The 20,940-nt window shown below is 31.2% G+C and overlaps 1 protein-coding gene across 2 annotated transcripts in view; it reads left to right on the top strand.

Moving 5' to 3' along the window:
* The window catches only part of LOC118192929 (glutamate-gated chloride channel-like), a 197,440-nt gene that overhangs the window by 110,491 nt on the left and 66,009 nt on the right, over nucleotides 1-20,940 (top strand). For both annotated transcript variants that reach the window (XM_035363944.2, XM_085817373.1), the window contains exon 3: nucleotides 9,711-9,790. In XM_035363944.2, the coding sequence (XP_035219835.1) occupies nucleotides 9,711-9,790 (80 nt within the window). The remainder of the gene's footprint in view (nucleotides 1-9,710; nucleotides 9,791-20,940) is intronic.

Genomic DNA, 20,940 nt, shown 5'->3' with positions numbered 1-20,940 from the left:
ATTAAAACTGAAAGATAAATATCTCATATTTTCCCGAATGGAAACAGTCTTGTGTGCTGGAGATAAAAATGTTTTATTTCGAACAATGTTGGCACAGCTCATTTTCAAAATGTTGAGCTTGTCAATGAAAAATTCATTCTTTCATAAAGGTATCTGATCTTTTTCTGTTGTAACCAAACCTCAATAAGACTTCAAACCACTTATTACTATGCCTTGAAAACACTATAGATACTTATGATTCTTTATTTTAGACTAAAATAGATGAACAAAAGGAGCACGTGGTCCTTACAAATAATCCAGCATTTATGGCCAGAACTGAAAGTAGAAATTCAAATGTAAAACTAAATCTAAGTGTCTATTAGCCGAAGGCTATGTAGACTAAATTAATCGCGAAGTTCGCTCTAAAACTTCCACCGGTGTGAAAGTACTATCGGCAAATGTAATGCTCGGTCGAAGACAAAAAAATGTTTTATGAAATAAATAAAAAATAATTTCGAAATTAAAATTCGGGTTCTTATGTGACCGTATTCGGATAGAGACTATGTTATTCAAAATTTGATGGGCTCTATGTACCGTAGTTGTTTCAAAGTGAGAGGAACATACATAGATGCATGTAGATTCTTCATTATTTAATTTCTTTACAAATAATAAAGGGTGATAATATTTTGTGGCAACAATTTGAAAAGTGATACACCCGTTTTACAGTGAAACAACGAAAACTCTCTTTTTTAGTGTAATAAGCCTCTGTTGCTTTAAAAAAGATTAGATATAAATGAGGTATTCTTTTAATAAATTTTAATTAACTAAGAATCATTTACACTTATTTCTGATAAATAAGAGACATTGTTATTATAATAGTTATTTATGTTATAAAAAGGTGTTATTACGAAGAGATATTTTCATTATAAAATGAAATTTGAGCATACATTATAATTCCGCTTATTCAAACTGCAGTTAATCAAACTTCTGTTATCCAAGAATGATGAACATAACACATTCTTGTTTCGAGACTATTAAAATTAAACTTTCTATTAATTTATTTAGGAGTTTTAAATTCTTCATTGATTTAAATAATATAATTTTTTTTTAAATGTAATGTATGTTTTTAAGGAACTAATAAATGAATTTAAATGAATGTGTATGGCCTTTTATTGGATTATATTTAAAACTTATTATAGACGAACACGCTTTAACTATATTAATTAAATACCGTATTATTTTTTTATCACATATTATTTAAATATATAGCTTACAAATACAGGGTGTGGCAGGGGAACTTCCTTATTTGAAAAACGCGCCATCTAGCGACATTTATTTCGAGAAGAGTGGGGTGGCGCTCATTTCAAAGAGCGGTTCTAACGTTTTATGTCATGTAGGTTTAGTGCCGATCATGCAGTGGACGAGAAAAGAGCGCGCGTTCAGCGTGGAGTCTTACTTTTCAACGTACTGCATTTTCATCCATATATCGATAAATTGGCAGTGGTGCGAAAACTTAATCCACGCGATTTTCTTTCACGAAAAAATGCATGCAAAGCCGTTCTTGACAATATACCTCACGATGCCATTGTGTTCTTTAGCGATGAGGCTCATTTTCATCTTTACGGTTGCGTGAATAAGCAAAACATGCGATACTGGAGTGGCACGAATCCCCGAGAATTTCACGAGCAGCCTCTCCACACAGAACGTGTGACTGTTTGGTGTGCACTGTCCAAAATAGGCATCATTGGACCATGGCTTTTTGGAGAACATTTCCTTGGAGGTCTTATCTCCTTACGAGCTGATCTTCAGTGTCCAACGCGTTCGCCTGATTTATCCCCGTGTGATTTCTTTTGTGGGGCTATCTGAAATCTCTAACGACGTCCAAACGTCCTGGCTCAATTGAAGAACAGTATTCAAGCTGCTATCGACAACATACCCATTGATATGCTGGTAAAATTGGAAAGAAACTTCAAAACTCGACTATCTCAATGCATTAACCAGAACGGAGGCTACCTTAAGGATATTATTTTTAAATCATAATAAAAAAAACTTTGTCTCTGTATAACTTGGAAAACAATTAAGCTGATATCGTTTATACTATTTGTGTTACTCATTTTTAAAATAACGTAGTTTCCCTGCCGCACCCTGTATTAACAAAAAATAATTACATATTGTATATAATCGTATTGTTTACTCTTTGAATCTTCAATTAACTATAACAAAGGCTGTTTTTCTGAAAATTTCATTAATTTTTTGTTTGTTCTTTCTTCGAGCTTATGAATTTAGTTTTAAGGTACACATGAAACAATGTAATTAATTAATTAACAATAAGTTTCATTGTTTTGCTTGAGAATAAAATATTAGCTGTGTACCTAAGCAACTAAACAATGATTTCATTATTCGATTTTGTCGAAACAGGAATGTTTAGCATTTTGGTTAGCGAAAATAAGTACATTTGGTTGCTTTTAATTTTATAATCATTGTTAAAATAAAGGTATAAAAGAAAGGATAAAACTCTCTGACTTATTCTATAGTAAATATGTAAAGTAAAAAGGGGTATTTTCCTGTTACCCGAATGAGCTGTAGCCTAGTTAACTCAGATAATTGGAAGTCTATTCTTTGCCACCACAGCAGTCTTGTACTACTAATTCGTTTTCCCTCTCATCTCCGTTAACAATGTGATAGATGTTATTCAATTAGTTTTTGACAGCGATAATGCTCCTTTTATCTTTATACTAAATGCCCTTGCATTTTTGTCCTCATCCACTCCGCATCGATCAATGCGTTTCCTCTTGTTAACGATCCTCTTTTCCAACAAGAAGTGGGCTTCTAGAAGCTTCCTAATTTGAAAACTCTGTTTGCTTAAATATTCCTCCCAAAAGTCTATCGGAAGGAGCTCTTTTCTGACAAACAAAAAAACGTTAACTCCCGAAAAGTAAAGAACTCATTTCCACGTTTTTTTCGGGGGGGGACAGAGGAAACATGACTGGAAGTACTAAGTATTAGGAATAAATTGCTCTATCAACATACTCAGCATTCATTTTAGAAGCACTCAAGCGAAAGAGAATAAAATGTGTTCCAATTTACTAAATCAAAATACGTTGGTAGATTTCATAGCAACAAATGCAATGTTGCCAAGAATTCTACCAAAATAAATGAATTTATGTCTACTGAATTTATTGGTAAATGGAAATGAAAACAATGCTGTACTTAGTTTCAGATTTTAAAAAAATACTTCTTCTGTATATGACACTTAATGTATAAAGCCATACTATAATCTTAATATTAAAGTCTTTTTTAATGTAAACCTTTCATAAGTCGTAATCGAACTGAAATATAGTCGCTCGAAGCGCATCTGTGAGTTTTCTAAACAACCATTAAGCATTTACAATAATAATTATCTCAATTTATTAATAAATATTAATTATTAGTGAAATAAAGAGCCGACTACACTGCACTTAATCTTTCATTTTGATCAATATGAATTTTAGTTATAACGCTGTAAAGTTAGACATATCGCTTTAAACATGAGTTTCTTATGTAAATACTGCATAAAATTTTGAATTCCCTAGTATTATTTTAATACATAGTAACAATTACTACTATATAACATCGGAAAATATTAAAGAATTAAATCAAGCATTTCACTTAAGCAAGTGAGTTAAATGGATGCGATAACTTGATTTCTGGTTGACGCATTTAAAAAACTCCTTATCTTCACTGTTTTCCAAAGAATGAGTTTTATTTAATTGCTTTGCCTTTCATGATTAATTAGCTTGCTATCTCCCTGTATTCACCATTCCTTTTGCTGCTTTCCTTTTCCTTTCACTGCTTTATATCGTCATGTGTCTCTTTTGTCATCTTGCTCTCTAATTGTAAAGTTATCGTTTTCAAGGATTTTAAATTCTCATCCATGGCATTATTTATATTGTCTTTACTGGTCAATAAAAATATTCTGAACTTAGAGATAAAATCCATTCCAATAGAAGGTTCTTTATATGCCTAATTTTAAAGAAACATATTTACCAAATATATAACGAGTGAGAGGATAATACATGAATTGTGAAATACTATATCCGACGGTTTAGTAGTAACAGATCTAAAGAAAAGAGCCCTATATTAGTAGCTTAACTGCACCGGTAGTAGATCATAGTTTTAAAACCCAACCTAGCAGTCAGGACTGGGTGTGAGATATAGTTAATGAGTGGAAATTTATTTTCCGAAACGTATTATACAACAACTAATTGATGTTGTCGCGTTCAAAGCACTCTTCTTGTGTATTTTATTTGAATTTAGACGGTTTCTCATTTCTTGAAGCAAGTCTAGAACTTATATTGTTCACTAAATTCTACTGATTCTTTCTTTCCATTTTGTTTCATATGAGTTAGAAAATCTTCATTTCTTCCCCCCAATGTTTAAATTTTGTAAATATTTCAAAATTATAGAGTAAAATAGTTGAAAAGGAGAGATAATCTAACTGGGTAAACGCAAATTTTGACCAGAAAATCTCCAACAAAGAGTGCACGGTGACTGCATGTGTCAGGCACGCATTTCACAGATATTTTCCTCATATCCAATTCTTTGTTTGAAATTAACCTAATTTTTTCTGGAATACTTTTTTAATCTTTTTTTGTATTAATCTTACACTTAAAAGATTTGTCGAAAAATCTCACATTCTATTGCTATTAGCATTCGTATTCTTCTGATATTATTCTTCACAACTTTTTGCTCATCCATGAATCTGTTATGCCCCTCTAACACTAGGCGTTTCCATTATATCTTTGCTCTTTGTGTTGTTTCAAACCGCTTTGAGATTCAGTAGCTTTTTCACACAAAATTTAGTGTTAATTTGGTGCCCTAAATTTCTATTCTTATTTTTATGGCAAAATGCATTCAAAGTCACTAATTTCCCACTTCATATCTGACAACAACCTGCCACTCTCAACTATACGAATATATTAGCTCAAACATCAACAGACACATTATTCATGTAATGTTCATACAGTTACGTCACTCGCGACACTACACGACTATTCAGGTAATTAAATTATCGCACTTTATAGGCATACGCTCATTAAGCTTACTGGTTAATAAAACTTAGCTGCTTATTACGTTTAGATTTCTAGGAACCAAAATAAATGGAAAAACTCTGTATTTAATTAAACTCATATCCGCTGTTTATTAAACTCCTATTCGCGAAAGACTGGTAGTGCCAGAATATCCTACTTGTACCCAACTCTTTTCGTAGTTCATCAGTTTAACGTATTGAGGACCGTAGCTTTATCATTCAGGTACGCAGTATTTCAGTAAAACGGGTTTGATCAAAATTTTCCAACCTCCAGTTTTTTGAACAGTGAGAAAATGTTTTAAGAGCTCTTTGTCTGCACTGAACTTTAGAGTCGCAAATTTTCCTTATTATTAATTTAACGAAAACATCTTTCCAGCGTCATTGCAATTGAGTGAGGTTTTCTTTTCGAATACCAGCTGATAGGAGATGAAAATACACCTTCTGTATCATATCTTTTAAGGCTCCAACCTTCAAATTTCTCCGCTTGAGATAGATATATTATGTTCACAAATAACTAGTAAAAAATCACGGAGTGCTTCTAAGACTTGCATTAAAAGTACTTGAATGAAAAGAAAGTGTTAACTGCAGACTGAAGAACATTGATAATGCTTGTATGACTTAGAAATGTAAGTTTTGAAATTTCATTAAATAACTGGAAGAAGCCTTTTTTTTAAATTTGTTGTGTTCTTGTCGAAATTCCAACCGAAGTTTGTTGTCTTGTCGAAATCCCAAACGAAAAGCCTGAAAAAAAATAAATTTGGGATTTTAATGTTTTTGGAAATTGCAGCCAGAGAAAAATTACATTTAAACTTACATTTAACATTCCCAAGCAGCATTGTGCCATTTAAACAACAAATTAATGATGAACTAATAAAAATTGTAAATGTTTCAAGAAAGCGCAAAAGAGACAGAAAATCAAGATACGTTGAAGTTGCATTTCTAGAATGGTTACAAGCTATAAAGCTAAAACATTGGTTTACATCTAGAGCTTCTTTCACTAATTCGCTAAATGCTAGGAGAGACTAAATACTAGACTTTATATCAACTGACATATGGCTCATAAGTTGCAAAAAAAGAAATCCAACATTATTCATCAGAAATTGAGAAGGAAGAAGCAGATCATCAGGTAGCTGGCAAGTGGTAAAAGATGTTTTACTTGGTATGCTAAATGAATACAAGACACTCGAAATTTATAATACAGCCGAAACTTGACTGCTTTACAGAACTTTGCAAAACACACATAAATATTTAAAAGTGAAACATCAGTTGATTTAAGAAACTGATCGAATACATTTTTGTTTTATTAACTCTCAATATGGAACCAACAATTAAGAAGACAACAATAGTTATTAACAAAAGTAAAAAGCATCGTGTTTCAAAGGAGTCAAGAATTTACTTAACTTACCATAACAAGAACTCATTGATGAAAAATAGAATTTTAATGATTTCCTTTGGAACGGGACAGTAAACAAGAAAATTAAAAAATCCGATGTGTACACCACATGACTTCCTTGTACGGAATATTAAATTATACGCATTTTTTCTTGCATTTCGTTTAACTTATTAGATTGAATTAAACCTACTTCGCCGACAGCGTATAAACCACAATAGAATAAATGCATTCTTTAAAATTCATTTTGTTTACCATAGCGACGCTCTGGCGCTAGGTTTACTTAACAGTATTATATTTTGTTCATATAATAACTCAGAATGCACAAAATTTATATCATCTAAAGAATTATCTAATCGTTGCCACATGTTCTATTCAAATACTATAACAAAGCTAGAACGATGTATAAAAGAAATTAAGCAAACAAAACGAAAAAGAAACAGTTTTTCACAGACGATTGAGTATTTCTCATTCAATGAATTCAGTTTTCACTTCGCGACAAGGCAAAAATACATAAAAACTCAAAATATCTGTATTAAAAATTACGAAGTAAATCTTAAATACTTATTTCCTCGAAAAAATTCCAGAAAGGATTAAGCATGATTTAATTCGCAATAATAAATAAAGGCGTTATTTTTGTGTTGCGAAGCTTAGTCTCTCTAGATTGGAAACAAATCTACAATTCTGCTGTTTCAAATGTAAACAAATATGTCCGAAATGTTATTTAAAACTTAACCGCCCTTAAACAGCTTTTAAATTGTTGATAATTGTACAAATATTGCTTCCAGAATTACGAAAGGCATAAAAACTTTAACCGGAAGATAAAAACAACATAATTCAATCATTTTTAGAGCAAAAAATGTACAATTTACAAACATATAAGAGTAAAGAAACTGAGATCACTGAGCCGGGTAACAGAGTGGATATATTTATAAATATATTTATATACGTTTGGCGCGGCCGATTGAAACCAAAATTACGAGGTGCACATCTACATGTTATACTAGTCTTATATACAAAATTTCAACGTTATGAGCCTACTCGATTTTGAGTTATGCGAGATACGTACGTACGTACGTACATACGTTCGTACAGACGCCACGAAAAATTCTCTTCAGAATTCATTTTAAAGCAGTTTTTTAGTTTTTTTGGAGGAAAAGACTCTTTTATTCTGTCCTTACGTATAGATATCACGCAAAAACATCGTTAAATTGCATTCGAAAGCGGTCAAAGTGGATATTTTCGTTGAAATATGCTGCCTGAAGCTTTTCGCGATTACAATACTTTTCTTTTACTTCGTACAAGGAAGTAAAAAGAGCTTTATTAATTAGATAACAGTGCAGCACATACCTCCTCCTGAAAACTCATTGGTCTGTCTTCCTGCAAATACACGTTCTAACATTCACCCTTTGATTTTAGGTTATTATAAAAGCTTTCAAATATAATTTCAGAAACGATATTCGGTAAATGATGAAAAACAACTGAATTTAGTGGAAATTTAGTGGAGATGGTGCAGCAGGAAGACGTGCATTCAACCAGAAGAAAAGGGACACTATCATGTCAGAAGGTAAGCTTTTCGGAGCCCAAGTCCCTAGGGTGAATTCTGCTAACTATTTGGGTATCACCTTCAACAGAAATAGTCTATATAACTAACTCACTTGTTAATGTAGACATTAATGAGCGCTTTAGTATGATACAGGAACTCCTTGTTGATTTTACCCTCAGGCGTAAAAATCAGTAAGTAGACATGAATAGACTTTTGGATGTTTGAAAAAGTAGAGATTTGGTAGATTGTCGCAAAGCACACTAGGGCTATCTGCCTAAAGGGAGTGATGCATTCGTAGGGGACTTTCTAAGGGCAGCTATCTCGTATACATGCAACACATGGAGAAAACCGCGAAGGTGCCCATGCAGCCAGCCCGTTCGCTGGGAATCGAACCCAGGTCGGAACTACCAGTGTTCAGTGATTTTACCGCTCGACCGCTGGTGGGCTGATAAAATAGAGGTGAAGTCTAAATCTTCAGAAGTGTTATGGATAGCATCTATTTCTTTGATGATGTTCTTAATGAGACCATGTGGTATCGAGACTCATGGTACTGAAGATAGGAAATTCTAACAGCTGCGCAAAGGGAGGCCCCTAAATTAAAATAGTAGTTTTTATCTTTTCTGGCCACCAAAGAGCCATAAATTTTACGTTCATTTCTTGTTTTTTCCTAGAACATATCAGGTAAATAATTTTCTTTTAATTAGTATGAAAATAGAAGTATATAGTACTTGTATATCTATACTGTTTTAAAATGAGTACTCAATTATTTAAAAAAAGTTATAAATGACCTAAATGATATCAGACATCTTTGATGACAAAGGCAGTAGATCATTAGGAAAAACCTTGGATACATAAAAATACGTTTATATTAATAAAGACATCATATCCTGCTTGACATCTTCAATAACCCAATAACTATAAATCATTTAACCTGTAGTAGGCGAACTTATAATGTTATGGAAGACCATGTTTTTATATAAGATTAAAAGGCATTTTTATGAAAGTTTGGATATTTTTGTACAACCGATACGTAAAAAAACTGATTGACTTAATTTAATTTAGTTGAAATATAAATGAGTTCCATATTTAGATATATTAAAGAAGTAAAAATAACTTTTCAAATTTCATTTAAGAAAAAAAAAGGGTGTTTCCTCTTTTGTTTTATGGAAATAAAAATATTTACTATTTTAACTCAATAATTTCGAAATAAAATAAGAAAATATATAATGCTGTCATTTGCATTGCAGAAAATACATATTTGTCCTACTGAAAAAGGAGAAATGTTTATTTATCTTGATTTTTCAAATATTTGGATGGGCTTTAATATTAATTGAGGTATGCAGTACTAATGCCCACAAATTCCCGTATGCACAATATGGGGTAAAAGTTGGCATTCGGAATTCAATTAGTGATGTCATCTATTGGATTTAAAAATAAACGCATATATATTGTTACAAAGAGATAAGGTAAACGGATGGGTCTGAACTAAAGATACGAACAAGAGATAAGCTTCAACTTAAACAGAAAATTAATTTATCCATAGTTATTAATAGTGCATTTTGCTTACAAGGGAAGAGGAAATATTCTAAAGTATGTTTTGTGGCCGTGCAGTTAAAATTACATTCAAATATTTTCCAAGGTATCTAAATATTTTAATTATATGTTAACTATTTTAATTATGTATTGGATTAATGTACGATATATTCATTTAAATATTTTTGTTTTAGGTTTCTCGGGTTCTCAGACAAACAGATCTTAGATTACCTACTTGACAAAAGTAGATACGACAAGCGTATGCGCCCCATAGGTAATTATAATTTTATTTTCCTTATTTGTTTGTGTATATCTTAATAATTAAGGCTGTTTTTGCTATTGTAAACTGGTATATACCTCGATATATTCTTAAATTAAGCATTTTAATACTTTAAGGTAGCTAACTGTTTGCTATAAAATATGAAACTTTTGAGTAATTTGTGGGCATTGTCTCCATTAAACATAATTAAAGGATAAGAGACTAAAAATTATTTTATGCATAGCTAAATTTGAATAAATAAATTTGGTAATTAAAGGCGAATCATTAGTTTTGAAAACGGTGGCGAATAACAAAATTTTTCAAATAATTACATTTAAAATACTAAAAAATTTCATTTTTAATAGCCCTTACATATTTAAAAATTTATATCATAAATTTAAAAGTACTCTAATTAGAATTAATTATTTTACGAGACTTCTCTGGGCAGTTACGTACCGGAAACCCGTAGAAAATAACCCAAAATGAAAATTCACTATCAGTAAATTGTCAGTTTGTAGATCTATTTTGATTGCCGAAAATCGTAAACAGTGCATTAAGTATAACTAACAAAGGATTGTGCGTGCTAACTAACATATTTTATGAACGCAACGAGAAAAAGGCTTTTCTGTTAAGTTTATACGACATGAAAAAGCCCGTTAAGTACACTCATGCCCATAAATTAAGGATAATTCGGAGTCACGCGGAAATCGAACTCTAAAATAAATATATCACCTGTAAAATCACTACACACATCTTCAAGAATCATATGCAAATTTCAGGAAGTAACCAGATGACACCGATGGTACGTCACAATTACGAGAGTGTAAGAGAGTGATATATAAGGAATACAGGCAAAGAAGTAAAATTGTTCGCAAGCGCTTTATAAGCATTTCACTGCAATAACCGAATAGTTATGACACAAAGGATACATTTCGATGATTTTTTACGTGGTAGAATTATCGGCCGGCTGGAATGTGGGCGTACCCAACTGGAAGTATCAGACGAACTTGGAATTGCCCAGAGTGTCATCTCCAGGCTTTGGCAACGACTCTAAGATGATGATAATGTGAGTAAACGTTACAGCACTGGTCGCCCCAGAGTTACAACGCCGAATGAAGACCGGTATTTGGCAGCTACTGCCAAAAGAAACAGGCAGAGCACAGCCTCAGACCTGTCTCGTCAGGCTCAATAATGAGGCGTCAGCAAAAATTCAAGATTACTTTACTGAGATTATTTTTAATTACTTTTTATTAATCTTTAGATATAAAATATGGTATAGCATTATTTTTTGTGAAGTATAATGGCTATTAATGTTTTCTTATAGATCGAGTTTTTAGTCTCACGTTTACAGTAAATAAAGTTGTACTTTAATTTACTTTAAACTTATTATAGGTTTAATAATTTACAATGATACAACACTATTTCAAAAATAATTAAAACTTTTAGTATAGGTTTATACCTCATAAGTAGTCAGTAAATTCATAAATTGACTCATTTTCTCCTTTTCTTTTTACAAAAGTTGATATAGAAAATAATTACAATATGTCATTAGTGTTATGATTTGATTTAAAAATATATCTTATTCCTGAATATATTTTTAAATGAAGCATAAAATTATCAGTTTTTGTTTTATTTTATTTTTCTGATCTATATTCACTAAAATAAATAATTTTTATTTAATAAAATAATACAATAATAAAACTCCAGTATTCAAGAAATATATTCAAGCATTGAACTCTTTACTGTTCTGAAAATAATATACATGAATCTATTCGTCTGAAATATTTGATATTAACAAAAGCAGCTAATATTCCAGAGATAAAGAGCTAAAAATATAAAATTCAAATAAGGAGATTTGGCGACTTTCAAAATTTAGCTATGAAAATTTGGAATGTCTTTAAGTTGATCGATACACGCAATAAAAGTAAGGACTAATAACTGTAGGTCTAAAAAACGAAAAATCATATTTTGGCTCTCAGTATACAATAACTTAAAATGAAAAGTTAAAGGGAACTGATTAAAGTTTAATTTTTGAAAAACTGGGCTATAATGCAGGAAATTACGGAAGTATGTCTTATAATGTTTTCATTTCAGCGCGATGCAAGTAATACACATTAAATATGCTGATTACAGATTTAATATTGAATGTGTACTACAAATGAGGAACAATAAAAATGCATCAAAGCGGCAAATTGTGTTACGCAGTTAGTGAATTAAATCAAATTACAAAATTCAGAAAGGTAAGTTTATTTATGTTTCTTAGAAACCGAGTGGTAAAACTGCCAGCTACTATTAGTTACAATTAATTCAACATGGGCTCAAATCCTGCGAACGAGTGGGTTTTATGAGAGTTTTCATAGTTTTGATATCTCCAGAGTAATTTGAAAAGCAGCCAGTTTTCCTTAAAAAAGGCTACAAATTTTCGGTTTGTCTATTTTATTTTGGGTGCACAGCAAGTGACATTTCTTTCTTCTTGATCCCTATTTTGGGGATCAAAATTATATCGGCTTTGCCTTATAATCCGACTGCAAACCTACTGTAAATGTTATGTATCCAAGAGTTTTGTAATATATCATATCTTATAATATCACATAACATAATCATAATAAACATAATCAAATAAACCAACCTATAGTTTTCTTTCCTTAAGAAAATATTATATCATGTATTTTTATATCCATATACAAATCTGTTGCACCGCTTTTACCACTTTAGCTCTTATTTATCTAATGAGTCAGCTTAATAATTATATTCTGGTAAAGCATATATTCACTTGTTTTCTCTTCGAACAAAAGCATGAATCAAAATATAGCTACCTGAATCTTTTTGATGCTATCGTGAGATTTTAAGCAGAAATACAGAAATTACCACTGCTATAAGGATTTCCTTGTAGCTTCGGAAAAGACAAAGCAGAAAATAATTTTTTTACCTGAAAACATTTATTGCCATAGATACCTTCTTTTGGCTGGAATGACACTTATTATCTGGACATGGAGTTAATAGTATGAAAATTATACACAAAATTTCCTTTCCGACACAAATTGGTTTAACTCTATTAAAGCATTTTTAATTTCCAAACGTTGAGAATTTTTAAATGGATCAAAGAAAGTGATCGGCAAAGAGCTGAGCATCAAAAAGAGGGAGGTATTTGTATAATAGATGAAGCAAAATCTAGTACCTAAAAATTCCTTCTAACGTTTTTTTGTCTAGGCACCTAGATGAAATATAAAAACTGCTCTCTGCTTCACATTTCTTCATTTATGTTTTCAATATTTAGGATTTTAGGCTTCCATCTAGCTCCTTAAAGATAAATTTGTTTCGCTTTTCTTTACTTGTAAAGCTTCGGCCACTAACGGCCGAGCTGAACACCAGCTCGGTTCGGGTTCAAATTCCGTCGAGCGGGTTGCCTACATCGGCAGTTTCATGGTTTTTCCCATGTGTAATGCGTATGCGAAGCAGTTTCCCTTAGTTCTTCACGAAAGCATTCCTCCCCTTAGGCAAATAGCCCTTGAGTGCTTTGCCATAACCAAATAGACCTACTTCTCTCCAGAACATTTCTATCCCCTTCATTATTGTAATAAATTAGAACTTCAGATTTATCAGTTATTTTCTCTTTCAGAAATAATCATCCCCACCATTGTTATTATTATCACCAACATCAAAGCGGTAAATTTTTTTTTACCGCTTTGATGGATGATGGAATTTTTTTTTTTTTACCTCGTTTTAGAGGATCTACAGTGAATAGGGTTTTAAGCACCTTCCTCTAATTTCTTGTTTAGTGGTACTACTTTTTTCAAGTTTTAAAACTTTTGCATTACTTCAGGTCCTTATTCCTTTTCTAACGTTGCTCATTTCCGATAAAAGAATTAAGAACGTTCAGTTTTTGTAATTTTGCGCTCTTGCATTTTCGTTATGCAGGATGTTTCACGATGACTGCAGATTAAGTGCATGTTAAACGACTGGTATCACATACACAATAAATAAATAAATTATTACATTAAAAATAACAATCAGCAAAACAAGGTAGCTTGACTATCCTAGAATACATATTAAGTAGTTTTCCATAACAAAACCCAAATCTATGATAGAAAAAGAAAACTTGTTTGTAAAAAGCAGAAAAAGCGATCAAAAATACTTCCTAAAATAATTCAACGTAAACCAAGAATCTTTTAACAAACACTGAACTGAACCTTCACTAAACACTTTGATTTCTGATCTCGGCTATAATTCTTTATGCAATGTAAACGGCAATGGGTGGAGTCCAGTAAAATTTGGGCTCTCGGTTATTAATAGAGATAATTATCTATCTGAAGCTGCGGAAACGTTAAAATGAACGAATAGTTCGCATGCTATAACACAATAATTAATTTTGTATATCATCAAATTTTACTCTTGAAATTTTTAACAGCATAACAATATAAATGATAATCACAAGCGTACATTGAATAATTAGAGGAACTATAACAATATAATATATATAATATAATATAATATAAATACAATATAACATATATATATCTATAAGTATGACAAAATATTTGTGGTATAACTAAAGCTTCCTTGTGAACTTATGTACACAACAGTTACCGAAGGAAATGACAACAAAAACAGTAAATTTCTAAGTAAGTGATAAAATTTCAAGAAAACGGACTGCTTAGCTTTAATTATATCGATCCACCAGAATCTAAATTATGTCCGCCTTCTTTTCAGGTTATTCGGAGTCCCGAGTGAAATCATCTAAATTTTGTTGTTCGCTTTATTCCATTAACGCGATAGGCAGGAGATTGTTAAGGATATCTTTATTCAGTTAGGAGGAAGTTTCAACAATCAATTTTCCATGAAGTGGATTTTCTTATGTACTCCTCATAATGACATTTCAAAGCTGAAAAAGGAATTAATGCCATCAAATCTATAAATTTTGAGCTATACACTTGAAAAGCACTCTTTATCAGCAGCACGAAGAAAGAAAACATACACGAAATAGTATTGTAATAATCTATTCTATGTATCTTTCATAGCAATGGTTTAACAATTAGAGGCAATGAAACAAATTCCGATTTTCAGCATTCATACAAAATACTCAGCTCTAGTACTTTATTATTTTTCTTTTAAACACCAGAAGCATTTAAAACCTTTATTTATTCATTTTATCGTTTGCATTACATTGTTACCAAAACATAAGCAACCATACCCAACCATAGCATATCAACCATAGGCATATCTATTATATTGCCAGTGGGCCGACGGCTTACTGGCAATATGCTATGGTTGGGTATGATCCAGAGGCCGAGCGGTCAAATCGCTGAACATTGGTAGTTCAGTTCAAGATTCGAACCCCGCGAATGGGCTGGCTGCATGGGCATTAGGTTTTTTTCTCCCTGTGTGACGTGTATACGAACCAGTTTTCCTCAGAAAGCTCTCCACGAAGGCATCCCTCCCCTTAGGCAAATAGCCCTCGGAGCTTTGTCATAATCACATAAATCGATTAAACCAAACCAAATTGCCAGTTTTGATGGCCGTTGCAAATTTTGGGGAAGAATATCTGTATTTTATCTTAAAAAGTTTACGATATCCTGGACTTAAACCTACTAAGTGAAAGATTTAAAAAGCAATACACGAGTTTCTCAATACCTTTCTTTTTAATTTTAATAAAATATTTACATATTTAATATAATTAAACTAATTAATAACTTTTAAAATAATTTATATTATTAATGTAATTAATAGAAGATGTTTTTAATGCCATATGTTACTGATTCATTTAAAGACTAATCATTTTAACCATCCGTTATCAACGGGTTTTGGCTATATTTTCCCTAGTTTTAAATATTATCGAGTCTCGATACAACGTTTTTCTTCAATTTAAAGCATTTCTAATTTTACAGAAGAAGTTTCAAAAATCTCTATTTGAAAACTAATTCATAAATTATCAGAAATTTCCCAATTTTTTCATTTTTACATTTTTTACAAATTTTCTAGAAAATGTATTGTTTTATTAGGTTTCTTTAAACTACAAAAGAGGTATATCACCAAGCAAATCAGAACAATCTTCCTTAAAATTAACAAGGATGAAAGTCGTTTTGATCGCCTTCTCTAAATATAGTTTGACAGGAATGAAATATAAAAGAGTCAGATATTTGCATTCACAAGGAAATACAACAAATGGTGCTCACAAATGCTTTCTTTTACTTAGAAACTGAAAACCTATTCTAATAATATATATATCACAAAATGTATTTTAAAAATTTCTGACTTTTTTTAAAAATTTAGAAATGAAAGTTTTTGAAGAATTTTAAAGAAACTTTTGAGTCAAACACAAACCTCTCTGAACTGCATCATTTCCAGATTAATCCATATGATATGACTTTTACATGACGCTGGTGACGTGGTTGGTTTTGTGATGTTAAAATCAAACAGCTAATAATAATTTTAGATAGCTATTAATTAACCATTCTAAATGATATCGAAATCGAAACCATTTCATTCTGAACTAAGATTTCGTAAGATTTAAAAACTTTAGCTGATGATTTAGGTTTAAATACGCAACCGCATTTCAAGAATGCTATTCTCGATAACAAAGATTTTGACGAATAGTTCTGCGAATAATGATTAAACATAATAATTTGTACTAAAAGAAGCATTCGTAATCGAGGAGTAAAAATGAAATACAACTGGAGGTTAAAAAAAAATTGAAATCTGAAGCCAAATGTCAGAAAAATTTAAAGATGCGTGATTTAGAAATCTAGTTCAGAAAATTAACTTGAAAGAAGATATAAATTTGTATTTGATTCTTTTTTAAATGCAGTCCCACCGTGTCTCGAGATGCGATAAAATCTCAGCAGAGATCAATGGGTCACTCATCTTTTGGGACTTCTTCCCTATGCAAAAATCATCTAATTTCTCGAAAATCAGTAGATAAGTTTGAACAGTATGACTATTAAAAAACTGTTGTTGAAGAGATTGGAGATAACCTAGAAATATTTCGGTAGTTATTCAGCACCAAAGGACAGCAGACACAGATCTGGAGTAACATTCATCATGAATTTTTCACAGATTCGTCATGACTAAAAACAACAAGATGGACGTCAGGACTAAAAACAACAATGTTCGAACAATTAAGGGATTTAATTGTCACTGATCAAATTAAAAGACAAACTCCATCAGATTATAGAGAATATTATTTAGACAAATGAAGCCCTTAGAAATGGATGAGAAGCTTGCTGATTTAAAAGCTTGTCGATCGAAATTATGAAGCTCTCCTTTTGCCGAATTTTGACAAAACTTTAGTAGGAACAGAGAAACAAACAATTGGGATGTTGACCAGGGAAAATCCGAAAACCGGCAAACTGAGAACTTTCAGTGATAAAAACTTTCAATGTGCAGAACATTTCGCTAAGAAGGAACAAGCTCCCAAAACTGCCGTAAGAAAGAGGTATTTTATTGATTTTAATGCCAAAACGCTCCTGCTAACTTACACCTGGATTAATGTACTTTTAATTTATTGCCTTAATTTCTTGGACATATTTCAATATGCACTTATATAGACTTTAAAAACGTTACAAAAGTTCTGCCGAGATTCTGCTAATAAAATATTTTTCAATAAATAATTCTGATAAGCTGGCCTCCAGTCCTGTATAGCTATATTAAAAATATCTTGTTCAGAAGTCAACTCAGCGGCTTTCAATATTTTGCTTACTGATCGAGGCATTTTTGGAGCACGTTGAAAGATTAGCATTAACTGGAAGATCATGACAGATATTGTGCTGAAAATAATTTAATAGATACTGCGAATCAGGATTTGATTCTAGTATTTTTGAAGTAGGAATGTTATTTGATTCGGTTTCAGTAAACAACGCAGGGTTTGATTTCGCTGCTCATACCATGCGGAAGAAATAAATTCCCTAATTGCTAGTTTAACTATGCAAATATAAATTATGCTCATGGAAAGCTTGGGAGCCCTTTCGTAAATCAAAGAAAGTGTATGTCGGGCCGAGTGAAACATGTGGATCACATGCATATAGTTTAACGCTGCTTTCAATAAATAAATGAATAAATACGAAAAATCATTGTTTTTATCCCCAGATAAAAATAACCGCAACTTTGCCAACAGTAAGTTATTAGATTATTGTAGAGAAAACTGTTGTAGACAGCTTCATTTATAAAAATAGATGCCACTTATAGAACAGCGTTTTTTTCGTGTTATGTTATAATCTAATTTATTAAGCTACGAAATATGACTTTTTTTTTAAATAGAGCTATTTTTTACATTATTCTGCTTCGGCGATGAATTATTTTAAAACGTTTACTGCTTTTGGAAGAATACATCCGATGTTAAAAAATGTAAATAAAAAAAATATTTTGAGTGTTAAATAAGACTGCTTGAATTTTTTGTGAATATAAGCAGAACCGTGACTAAATATTTTTTTTACTTGAAGCAAAAGGATAAAAATCTGTACACAAAACGAGACAATTGTTAACGTACAACTTTATGGTTGAGGAAATTTAATGTACTTTTTTAATCATAGTGCGATATATTACAGAAACGCATAGTCAGAGCATTTTGTCATACATAAAAATAATTTATATATATATATATCTATATATATCATGATTTTTAAGTAGAAAACATTTCAGAAAAGAAAATCATGCTTAAACAGTAAGAATAAAATAAAATTGAGGGAAAAAAGTCCCTAATTTTCAGATTTCTTCTTCTATGGTTTATGATTCTTCACTCTTTACGAAAGAAAATCATCAAAAGTTTTCTCTAATTATATTTAAAATTATAACATTTCAGTTAAATTATTATTTGATTGGTCTTCGGAAGGAAATCCTGTCTGGCAGTTTTTTTTTGCCCAAGTGAAAATCCTATGTGACTCTTTCTTTAGTATGCTGCGGGATTTTTCTAACACAAGCTAAAACATTTGACAATGATTCAAAGACTCCCAGGGCAGCTATATTTAGATAAGATGATTTAACTAAATTGTACTTATTACATTTCTATAGAATTTATAGGATCTGAGTATTTAAGTATTTAACACAAAGTGCTTCTTTTAAATCCCCTAAACAGTAGTGTAAATTTTTTTTCACCAAATTTTCAGGCTTGAGATCGCAACATCCCTAACTTTAAAATGAATCATTTTATTATTTGATTTTTGATTATGTAATTTATTAATCTTTATTTTCAGTTTATGCCGAAATTCTGATGATATGTTCATCCTAAAAGTAACTTTTCTAATTTATCCAAAATATTTTCCCTCTATATAAGAATTGTATAATATCAGTACAGCAGTACAATATATAGAAATAGTAATATAACAAAAATATTGTAATATTTCTTTATATAATATACAAATATAGTATAATATCAAAAGAAAGTACAAAGAAAGAGATAATCTAAATGTGTAAATTTATGCACAGTTAAAGTTTGGATTCAAGACTTTATTTATTTTTCTCTTTCTTGCAGTGTTTCATTTCAGTAGATAACATATATAAAAATTTTAAATTCATTATCTTAATATTTCTGTAATTTCATCACACTGCTATGCCTTATCGTTTGATACCGTGTTTTATAATGAATGATACATTAGGGATAAATTTAATTCCTTGACTGTGTTTTCGAGCAATGTTCATTGCTTGTCCGTATGACTTTTTTAATGCTGTTTGTAAAAGGATACACGTTTGTTCCATTTACTCAACAGAAAATTTTAAAAAACATAGAAATCCTCTCTGATGTTAAGATAGTATTTTTCTATATCCGATTTTCAAAACCAAAAAAAAAAAAAAAAAAAAAAAAAGAAAAGAAAAGAAATGGACTTTACTTGATTATTTCTTGTGCAAATAATGATTTGTATATTCCACTTATGTTTGCTCCTTTATCATACCCATGACCTCGAACATTCATTTCATTCAAATACAAACTTTATATGAAATATCAAACCCCCAAACTGATTTATAACGCATTTCGCTTTTGTGCATCTCGGTTTACCTCCCGATCTAACTCTTAATGGTATATATGTATTTCATCTATTAAAAATAATATTAAACAGCTGCCGCCATCTAACTTCAGAGATAATATTTGGAAAGTTTCTTGAGGTTAATGGAATCAATTGGACCATTGTGCACTTCAATATGCGTTCTTATAATGATAGCAGAGGTAGAGATTTACAGTTTGGCCTACGGCGGGACAAATAGAAAACAATTCATGCTGGTTGCGTTTTCTAGACACGTTCCGTCTACACAATTCGTTACCATAAACATAATACGATAGTTCTATCAATAATAATAGTTCTATCAATGAATTTTAACATTAAAAACTTTTTATACCACAGAAACGCAGCATTTCTCAGAGTGAACTGATTTCAATAATTTAGTCCAATAAATGCTTACATTTATTGTATATTATATAAGCACTAAGCTGATCAGGCATCAACCGAGAAGCTCTTTGTTGACTGAAATGACCAAAAACAATAAAAGAGATGTGGTCGATGTAGTACCGGGAACAAAATACTATGAGAAGAATGTAAAGCTTAAATAATTTTAAATAATGCTAAAAAAATTGTAGGGTAAGTAATAGTTTTCTTACTTTGTAAGAATTATGTTAATTTTATTAATAGTTAAATTTTGAGTTAAACTTCCTCTTCTATCGCTTCTTGATTTCAACTTACCACTTCCGGCCCGAACGTAGTTTTAGAATCACGTCTGAATGCTAATGAGGAAGAGCGGTATTTAACCGCGAAGTTCTACTGTCTTAGTGAGAGAGATACCAGATATTCTGGCTGCACGCGTCCGCCTTTTTAGGCTACTGTCTCATAAGCTATTATTACGCTCGGCCGTACTTTAGGCCCTTGATAGCTTCGCAGTCAATTAGTGTTAAGGGGCCAACTCTGTTAGAATCTTGATAGCTTCGGCTATATCTCTTTAGTTAAGATTAGTTTAGTTTTATTCTTAGTCTCTTAAATTCAAGTCTCTTAAATTCGGCTTTATTGTACAACTCCAAGACGAAGTTCTGTTAAATCTTGATTGGAATAATAAATGGTTATTTTACTCTTCTATCTTGTTGTTTCCTGTCGCACGAACTCAAGCGATTATTCGCTTATCAGTTCTTAAGATTCTTCACTTTCAAAGGTAACTTAAAATTACACAGTGGAGAATCCTACAACTTAAAA

This window comes from Stegodyphus dumicola, chromosome 5, assembly GCF_044657685.1.
Source record: "Stegodyphus dumicola isolate Sdum_Otavi_A_Nest chromosome 5, ASM4465768v1".
In the NCBI taxonomy this organism is placed as follows: Eukaryota; Metazoa; Arthropoda; class Arachnida; order Araneae; family Eresidae; genus Stegodyphus; species Stegodyphus dumicola.
The sequence above is the reverse complement of the archived record's forward strand: the minus strand, read 5'-3'. Positions and strand labels throughout refer to the sequence as shown.